We start from the raw sequence: 9,225 nt of genomic DNA, 5'->3' as shown, positions 1-9,225 counted from the left end.
ATTTTTAGCTGGCAAGCTATTATAGTGATATGTGTTTGTCATCGAACCATTTGTCAAATGCTAGTCTAGATATGATCTTTTGTTAAAGGGTTTGCCTTGAGGGAATTGATTTTTATTTTTATTTTTACTTAATAAGCAGCCTGGGCAAGCCATATCTCATGTAGCCTAGCTTTTCGTTGATGTTTTGGTGATGACGGTTCTCATTAATGGAAGAAGTTGCAAAATTGTTTGTTTTGCTAGCAGCCAGGGTGGATCTGAGAAGCTGCTTAGGAAAATGTGTCAAATGGAGGCGATCCGTTTATGCAATGCACAATACATATTGCATCTGTTCAGTGGGATGTTTCAGACTCACTCTCCAAAAAGTTCCTTCCTTCAGCACCTGGAAGCAATTGTCTCTTTCTTCCAGGACGGTGTGAAGAAAGCAATATGTATTTTGTTGCTGTTGTGTCTGGCAACTACTGTTCTTGTTTTGGTCTGACTATCTTTGAGAAGCCTCCTAGCAAAGTGGCGAAATCCAAGACTGATTTCTAAAACAGGATCAGGCTGGTTAGATCGGGGCCCAACCAATATATTTCAGGTTTGCAAAATAGGCAGGGAGGACTCAGAAATAAAATAATCCGGAACGAGGCAAACCAATTTGGTGTTGTTGCCAAGAAAACAACAAGAGGTGGTGTAGATCAAATTCAGCTCAAGGGAGTATCTGCTTTTATACTGCAAGTCAGTTGGAACATTATTTTGCCTGAGAAAAGAATGTTTCCAAATTTAATTGGGGGCCTCCTAACAAAATCCAAATGCGTTAGCAGAATGAATGTATTAGGGGTGGGGTGGGGACAGGCTAGAAATCCCAACAGCAAGGGTTGAAGATCCAAAGATAAGCAAGTTAGAATGACACAAAGCCCCAGAGAACTACAAACACCTTGTTTGTGATAGATAGATATGGTTGACTCTGCCTAGGATTCTTTCTATGGAAATAAGACACCACAAGAAGAATCTACAAACACATTGCTGAACTCACAAATGAGATCCTGTCTGTGATCAGGTCTCCTACACTGATGAAACTAAAATGGCCTATGACAGACTACATGGGAAGGGGCTCTTCTACATCTGCAACCCAGAACTGGTAGCCTTGAAGAGGATGAGAAATACACTCTTAAGGGTGTGTTTTGTCATCTTCCAGAGGCAGACGTGGGTGACAACCTCAGAAGGTTGCAAATTAAATGGGTGGTTAGGCTCAGGGGAGCCAGCTGGAATGGAATGGAGTGGAGTGGAGTGGAGTGGAGTGGAGTGGAGTGGAGTGGAGAGTAGAGTAGAGTAGAGTAGAGTAGAATAGGAATGGGAATAGAATGGAGTGGAGTGGAGTGTAGAGTAGAGTAGAGTAGAGTAGAGTAGAGTAGAATAGAATAGAATAGGAATGGAATAGGAATAGCAATAGGAATAAGAATAGAATAGAATAGAATAGAATAGAATAGAATAGAATAGAATAGAATAGAATAGAATAGAATAGAATAGAATAGGCATTGGAGGTCATCTAGTCAGGTAGGAAACCCTATACCATTAGAGGGAGCCATGAAGAAATCCAGCTTGCACCAGAGAAGGTACAACTGAAAATTAGAAGTGATCTTCTGCATTGATTTTTTTTTTCATTCCAAACATCAAAACTAGCTAGATGACAGCAAAAATGTTTTTAGGGTCATAAACTTCTCCCCACATTCTCAGAAACTGGGCTGTTAATTTCAGTGGATTAAAAAATAAAGATATTATATAGATGGAGGTCAAATGATGTTGCGATACCAACAGTGGTTGCGATCACCATGGCATTTTTCCCCCCCTTTGGCAATCCAGCTAGGCAACAGCAGCAACAACAACACGTGGACAACCTCAACCTGGGCCAAAGATGGTGAAACTTGGTTTGGAAGATGATCTGGACATTTCCATCCTGGAAAAGCCAGTGACCCAACAGCATCCTAACTCCTGCTACACAACCATCTCCACTCCTCCTTGCTCTTCTCAGGAGTCCAGGTAGAGTCAGCCTGATGGTTTCAAAATAATAATAATAGATACGACTGAGTTGCCAAATTGATCCACTGGGCATTGTGTAAAAAATACAACTTGCCTGTGTCCCAAAAGTCGTGGGAACATAGAGTGGAAAAAGTTGTTGAGAATGAGAGGTTGAAGATCTTGTGGGACTTTCGAATACAGACGGATCACCATTTGTAACACAACACGCCGGATATCGCAGTTGTAGAGAACTGAAGCGTACAGCTAACTGATATTGCTGTACCAGGAGATGCCAGAGTCGAAGAAAAAGAACTGGAAAAAATTACAAAATATCGCGACCTGACCATCGAAACTGAGCGATTATGGATGAAACGTGTAACAGTGATACCCGTTGTCATCGGGGCACTGGGAACTATGTCCAAAAACTTGACTTGACTGAGAGTCATATCTAATGAATAAAAGATAACAATAATAACAACAACAACAATAATAATAATAGTGGAGGAGGAGGAGGAGGAGGAGGAGGAGAAAAAAAAGAAGAAGAAGAAAGAAGAAAGAAGAAGAAGAAGAAGAAGAAGAAGAAGAAGAAGAAGAAGAAGAAGAAGAAGAAGAAGAAGAAGAAGAAGAAGAAGAAGAAAAGAGGAGGAGGAGGAGGAGGAGGAGGAGGAGGAGGAGAAGAAGAAGAAGAAGAAGAAGAAGAAGAAGAAGAAGAAGAAGAAGAAGAAGAAGAAGAAGAAGAAGAAGAAGAAGAAGAAGAAAACAGGAGGAGGAGGAGAAGGAGAAGGAGAAGGAGAAGGAGAAGAAGAAGAAAAGAAGAGGAGGAGGAGGAGAAGAAGCAGAAGAAGCAGAAGCAGAAGCAGAAGCAGAAGCAGAAGCAGAAGCAGAAGAAGAAGAAGAAGAAGAAGAAGAAGAAGAAGAAGAAGAAGAAGAAGAAGAAGAAGAAGAAGAAGAAGACAGGAGGAGGAGGAGGAGAAGAAATAGAAGAAAAAAGAAAGAAAAAACAACAGGAGGAGCAGAGAAGAAGGAGGAAAAGGAGAAAACAACAACAACAACAACAACAACAACAACAACAATAATAATANATAATAATAATAATAATAATAATAATAATAATAATAATAATAATAATAATAATAATAATAATAATACACAGTCCTTGGGAAGGAGACCATCAGGAAATCCCAGCACTTCAGGCTAGCCTGAGCCAACCTCTCCAAAGAAAGTAAAGGGCGCAGCAAAGCGCGAAGCCAGCCCCCCCCCCCCCCCAGTCTTCCAGTCTCCCTTCCCTCTTTCTCCCTTCCTCGGCGGAAGGGGTGAATCCGGGCCCTTCGGGGGCTCCGATCGGGCCGCCTCGCCCGGCCGATCCCCGTCGGGGGCTTGGGGGGGGGGGGCGGCGGCGACGGCGAGGCGCGCGGCGGGAAGGCGCTCCTCGACCAGCCCAGGGTCGGCGGCAGCCGCACTCCGAGCGCGGCGTCGGCGGAGGCTGAGCCGGGCAGAGGAGCCGAAGGAGCCGCCGCTTCGGAGCGACCCTCGCGGGGGACACCCCCCCCGGCGCCCCCTCGGCTAATTGAGCCGTCCCGCGTGGCCATTGGCTGGAGCCCCCCCCCCCGGGCATTTGCATAATTAGAGAGGGAGGGAGGGCCACTTAGTTTATCTCGCCTGCGCTCCCCCCGCGGAGGAAGCGCCCCCCCTCTTTCCTTCCTTCCCTTTTTTTTTTCTCCCTTCCTATTTTTTTTTTCTCTCTCCCTCTTCTTTTCTTTTTCTTTTTTTCCCCTTCTCCTCCTCCTCCCCCTCCGGTCCTCCCCGCGAAGGGGGGGGGGACCTCCAGGACCGCATTTGGGATGCGCCGCCCAGGGAATGAGACGCGGCGCGCCTCGCCCCCGGCCCTCCAGTCCAGCGGGCGGCGAGGCGAGCGGAGCCGGCAGCCGGCTATGGGGCAGCCCTCCAGCCCTGGGAGCAGCAGCAGCAGCAGCAGAGCAGCCGCCGGCCAGAGGAGCCTGCAGGTGCGCCGGGAGGGATCGGGGAGTCCTGGGGAGGGAGGGGGGAGGGGGGAGAAAAAAAGCGGGTTCAAGGAGGGGGTCGCGGGGGTCGCGCGGAATCGTGGGAACGGTTGGAAGCCCTCGCCGAGCCCAGATCGGGCGCAAGTTGACCGAAGGAGGGAAGCGGGGAGGGGGGGAACTAGGAGCGTCCTGAGGCTCCCCTAAAATTGGGGGGATGGAGGGTGGGCAAAGAGAAGAGGGGGGATGGGATGAAGGAGGAAGGAATGAAAAGAGAGAGAGAAAGAGAGAGAAAGAGAAGAGGGGAAGGAAGGAAGGAAAGAAAGAAGGAAGGAATGAAAAGAGAAAGAGAAAAAGAGAAGAGGGGGAAGGAAGGAAAGAAGGAAGGAAAAAAGAGAAAGAGAAAGAGAAAAAGAGAAGAGAGGAGAAGGAAGGAAGGAAGGAAAAGAGAGAAAGAGACAAAAAGAAAAGGAGGAAGGAAGGAAGGAAGGAAAAGAGAAAGAGAGAAAAAGAGAAGAGGGGGAAGGAAGGAAGGAAAAGAGAAAGAAAAAGAGAAAGAGAAAATGAGAAGGGAAGGAAGGAAGGAAGGAAAAGAGAGAAAGAGACAAAAAGAGAAGAGAGTAAGGAAGGAAGGAAAAGAGAAAGAGAAAAAAGGAAGAGAGGGGAAGGAAGGAAGGAAAAGAGAGAGAAAGAGACTAAAAGAGAAGAGGGAAGGGAGGGAGGGAGAGAGGAAGGAAGGGGGGAGGAGAAGGGAGGGGAGGGGAGGGTGCGGAGGAGAGGAAGGAGGGAGGAAGGAAGATAGAAAGAGGAGAAGAGGAAGGAAGGAAGGAAGGAAGGAAGAAAGAAAGAAAGAAAGAAAGAAAGAAAGAAAGAAAGAAAGAAAGAAAGAAAGAAAGAAAGAAAAAAGCAACAGGAGGCTCCTGCTGCTATTAACCTGCTATTGGAGTTACAGGATTCGGATTGTGCACTAGCTGCCCTACATAATATCCTTGCTCAAGGTGGCCATCCCATGCAGGTGTAATGGGGCAACGGAGGTGGGGAGTGGGGGGTGGGGTGGCAGCAGCCTAAATGTCCCCATTTACCTGCAGCCTGATCCTCTGCCAATTGATTTGGAAATAAGCCCTTGGCAGCTTTGCTTCCAAGTAAAGAGTTTGCTGCACCACCACCACCGTGGCAAAGGAGTTTCAAAGCAGGTTTTGGCCAGGTAATCTTTCCAAGTTGCCAAGGTCCGCTTTGCAGACTCCAAGAGGGGTTCCTGTTAGGAAAGTTATCCAGGGACGGTAGTAGATTCCATTCTGCTTGGTTGGTTTTGTAAGCAGGGGGGGGGGGGAAGTCCCTTGAGAGAAAAACGCACATCAGAGTGGAAGGCGGAATGAGGTTCTTCTAGGATTGCATATATTTTTTTTTTGCTTGCAGGGTTAGGGTTTGTTTTCAATTTTTTTTATTTTTTTTAATGATGCATTTTATGCCAAATCGTAATGCAATCTCTTGTCTCTGGGATAATCTGCTTATCCTTTGACCAACAGGTGGATGTTGATGTTGTTGTTGTTTAAGAAAAAGGGGGAGGAATGAAATTGAAGTTAAACATCTGCATTCTCTCCTTCCTCGGTCCCAGGATTATTCTTCTGAAAGCAGAAGGCAATGGGGCAAAATTGTAAACAGTATCATGAATAGACATGCTTCATAGAGATCTATCACCCCTCTCTTGTTTTTTTTTTTCCCCCAGTGGATTTCATCCTAAGCAAGGGGTAGATAAAATGAAGGGTAAACCTGATCCATCATTTCATGGTGAGGGCTGAAGGCAACCCAAGCAGATCACAGAAAGAAATCATTGTTGTGGCTAAGAGTCTCTCTCCCTTCGTTGTTCATTGGGTGATCTGGAAATGAAGGATCCGTGGCAGAAAGATGCTTTGTGATGAGGGCTATTGAGTGTTGAGTAGATGGTTGGCTTGATTGACACCAGACATGGTGGTCTTGGGTGGGGGTGGGGGGGATGGACATCTCTTTAAGTTTGACCGTGGAGGATGTTCTTTCTACTAACACTCTGTGCTTCTCTTTTCCCAGAACGTATTCATTTTCCTGCTTTTCTTGGAACCTTTTAACTGCTTTGCAAGCTACAGTCGGGCCAGCGAACTCTTCTACAGCATCAACGAAGGACTTCCTGCTGGATTCCTCATTGGGAACCTAGCCCAGGATTTACAGCTTGTGGGGGCTGCAGAGGACGAAGAGAAAGGAGGACTGGTGAGGAAGCAGGAGACTGACCAATGGGGGAAAAGTCTACTTTCCTTCAGCTTTGCCTCCCAAGGACTGGGGAGCCAATACGTCAACCTGGACAATCAGACAGGGGTCCTGTGCACCTCGACCCAGGAAATTGACCGAGAAACACTCTGCCTGGAGGATAATGTTGGCTCCACGGTGGTTTCATCTTCTTCCTCTTCTCCACTTCCATCCTCAGAGTCGTGCTTGCTCTTGCTAGATGTTCTGGTGTTACCCCAGGAGTATTTCCGTCTGGTTAAGGTGAAGATTGCCATCCATGACATCAATGACAATGCACCGTGGTTCCCCGTGCCACAGATACACCTCTCTGTGCCTGAAAATTCGCCCATCAATACCCGTTTAGCTATAGAGCATCCAGCTGTGGACCCAGACATGGGAACCAATGGGGTGCAGACGTACCAACTACAAGAAGATTATGGGGTTTTTACTTTGGACGTGGAGGAGAATGAAAGTGGAGAAAGAACACCTTATCTTATTGTCATGGGTGCCCTGGATAGGGAGACCACCGACCAATATGTCACTCTTATGATTGCAGAGGATGGTGGGGTTCCGCCACTGGTGGGTAGTGCCACCCTCACCATTGGTATCAGTGACATTAATGACAACTGTCCCCAGTTCAGTGAGACACAGATCAACGTCACCATCTTTGGCAACTCTAGTACTGGGTTGCACATAGCTTCAGTCCATGCTGTGGATATTGATCACGGAATCAATGCCGAAATAACCTATTCCTACAGCCAAAAGGTTTCCTTTCTGTCCCGCACCCTCTTCCGTCTCAACGAAAGCACGGGGGTGATTAAGTTGTTCAAGAGGATCAACGGGGACACACCTCTTCTGCATCGGCTGAATGTATTGGCCAACGGTCCTGGTTGCATCCCAGCGGTGATAACCGTGTTGGTGTCCATCATCAAAGTTACCATGAGACCACCTGAAGTGATTCCCCGTTTTATAGCTAATGAAGCAGAGGGGGTGGTTTACTTGAGAGAGTTGGAACCCGTCAACACCCCCATTGCTTTTTTCACTATCAAAGACCCCGATGAAAAATATAAAGTTGATTGCTATTTGGAAGGGGATGGCCCTTTCCAACTGACACCTTATCAACCCTATCACAATGAGTATCTTTTGGAGACTACAAAGGCCTTGGATTACGAGGCTCAGCAGTTGTATGAGATCTCTGTGGTTGCGTGGAATACAGAGGGATTTCACGTGAATAAAATCATCCAAGTGCAGGTTCTGGATGACAACGACAATGCTCCAGTTTTCTCTCAAGTCTTGATAGAATTATCCATAGAGGAGAATAATGTCCCCAATGCATTTCTGACCAAGCTGCATGCCACCGATGCTGACAGCGGAGAAAGGGGTCAAGTGTTTTACTTCCTTGGGCCTGAGGCACCTTCCTATTTTTCCTTGGACAAAGTTACTGGGATCCTTACTGTTTCTACCCAGCTGGATAGAGAAGAACGAGAAAAATATCGCTACACTGTCAGAGCTGTGGATTCCGGCGTGCCCTCGCGAGAATCCATTGCCACTGTGACCCTCTCTGTGTTGGATAAAAATGACAACAGCCCGAGGTTTATCAACAAGGATTTCAGTTTCTTTGTACCAGAGAATTTCCCGGGCTTTGGTGAAATTGGAGTTATAAGTGTCACCGATGCAGATATTGGGCAAAATGGATGGGTGGCCCTCTCTGTGGTTAACCGAAGTGATATCTTTGTGATTGACACTGGCAAAGGTGTGTTGAGAGCTAAGGTCTCCCTCGACAGGGAACAGCAGAGCTCCTATGTCTTGTGGGTTGAAGCAGTGGATGGGGGTGACCCACCCTTGTCCTCGACTGCAAAAATCACCATCCTTTTACTAGACATCAATGATAACCCCCCGTTGGTTTTGTTCCCCCAGTCTAACATGTCCTACCTTCTGGTCCTTCCTTCGACGTTGCCTGGATCTCCTATCACAGAGGTCTATGCTATAGATAACGACACTGGCATGAATGCCGTTATTGCATACAGCATCATCGGGAGAAGAGGCCCTCGACCAGAGTCCTTCAAGATTGACCCCAAAACAGGCAACATCACTCTGGAGGAGTCACTCATGCAAAACGACTATGGCCTGTATCGCCTTCTGGTGAAGGTGAGTGACCATGGATATCCAGAACCTCTGCATTCCACCATCATGGTGAACCTCTTTGTCAACGACACTGTGAGCAACGAGAGCTACATTGAAAGTCTTCTGAGGAAAGAATCGGACCTCAGTATTGAGGAGAAAGAACCCCAGATTTCCATAGAGCCTACGCACAGGAGAGCAGAGGCCGTAAGCTGCATGCCCACCTTGGTGACCCTCTCCATAATAAGCTTGAGTTCCATCAGCCTGGTTACAGGTATGGGGATTTATATTTGCCTAAGGAAGGGGAGAAAATACCACCGAGGGGATGAGGGTTTGGAAGTACAAATCCCATTAAACGGGAGAATTGACCTGCATCGGCTGGAGAAGAAACCGGTGGAAATTTCCAACATCTGATGGTTTTTTTCCACAGACTACATATAGACTCACACCAAAAACAGTGACACTAGCTACCTTCCTAAACTCTGGAGTGGGTTTTCAACAGTGGGTGTGATGAAAAACCACTGGTTTATAACTTCTTGTAAACAGTTGTTGATAGGTTTTTAAGAAAAAGAAAAGAAAAAAGAGAAATTCAGTGTACAGATTTTTAAAAAAAACAAAACAAAAAACCTAGCAAACTGACTGTATAGATATGTCACCTGCACCATCTATAAATCCAGTCAGTACCCATAAAATCAAAGGTAAGACAACGATTTCCTTCATTTATTTTTTTTGACCACGAGGGGGCATTATCACCCATTCTTCTCAATCGAACTGTTGGAGAGAAAAATAAAAGGTATATTTTAAAATGTATTGTTCTCCCACCTCACCCACCCTCTGCCAAGAAAAAAAGAGT

The 9,225-nt window shown here is 46.4% G+C and overlaps 1 protein-coding gene across 1 annotated transcript; it reads left to right on the top strand.

Annotated features, from left to right (window-relative positions):
- The first annotated feature begins 3,839 nt into the window (after positions 1-3,839).
- On the top strand, positions 3,840-8,786 carry PCDH20 (protocadherin 20). The gene is made up of 2 exons (XM_015812494.2): positions 3,840-4,001; positions 6,060-8,786. Exons 1-2 carry the CDS (start codon positions 3,840-3,842, stop codon positions 8,784-8,786), a joined length of 2,889 nt encoding a protein of 962 aa, XP_015667980.2.
- The last annotated feature ends 439 nt before the right edge of the window (positions 8,787-9,225 follow it).

Source organism: Protobothrops mucrosquamatus, unplaced genomic scaffold (assembly GCF_001527695.2).
Source record: "Protobothrops mucrosquamatus isolate PMUCROS unplaced genomic scaffold, P.Mucros_1.0 scaffold89, whole genome shotgun sequence".
NCBI lineage: Eukaryota > Metazoa > Chordata > Lepidosauria > Squamata > Viperidae > Protobothrops > Protobothrops mucrosquamatus.
Note: the sequence above shows the minus strand (reverse complement) of the source record. Positions and strands in the feature narration are given on the sequence as shown.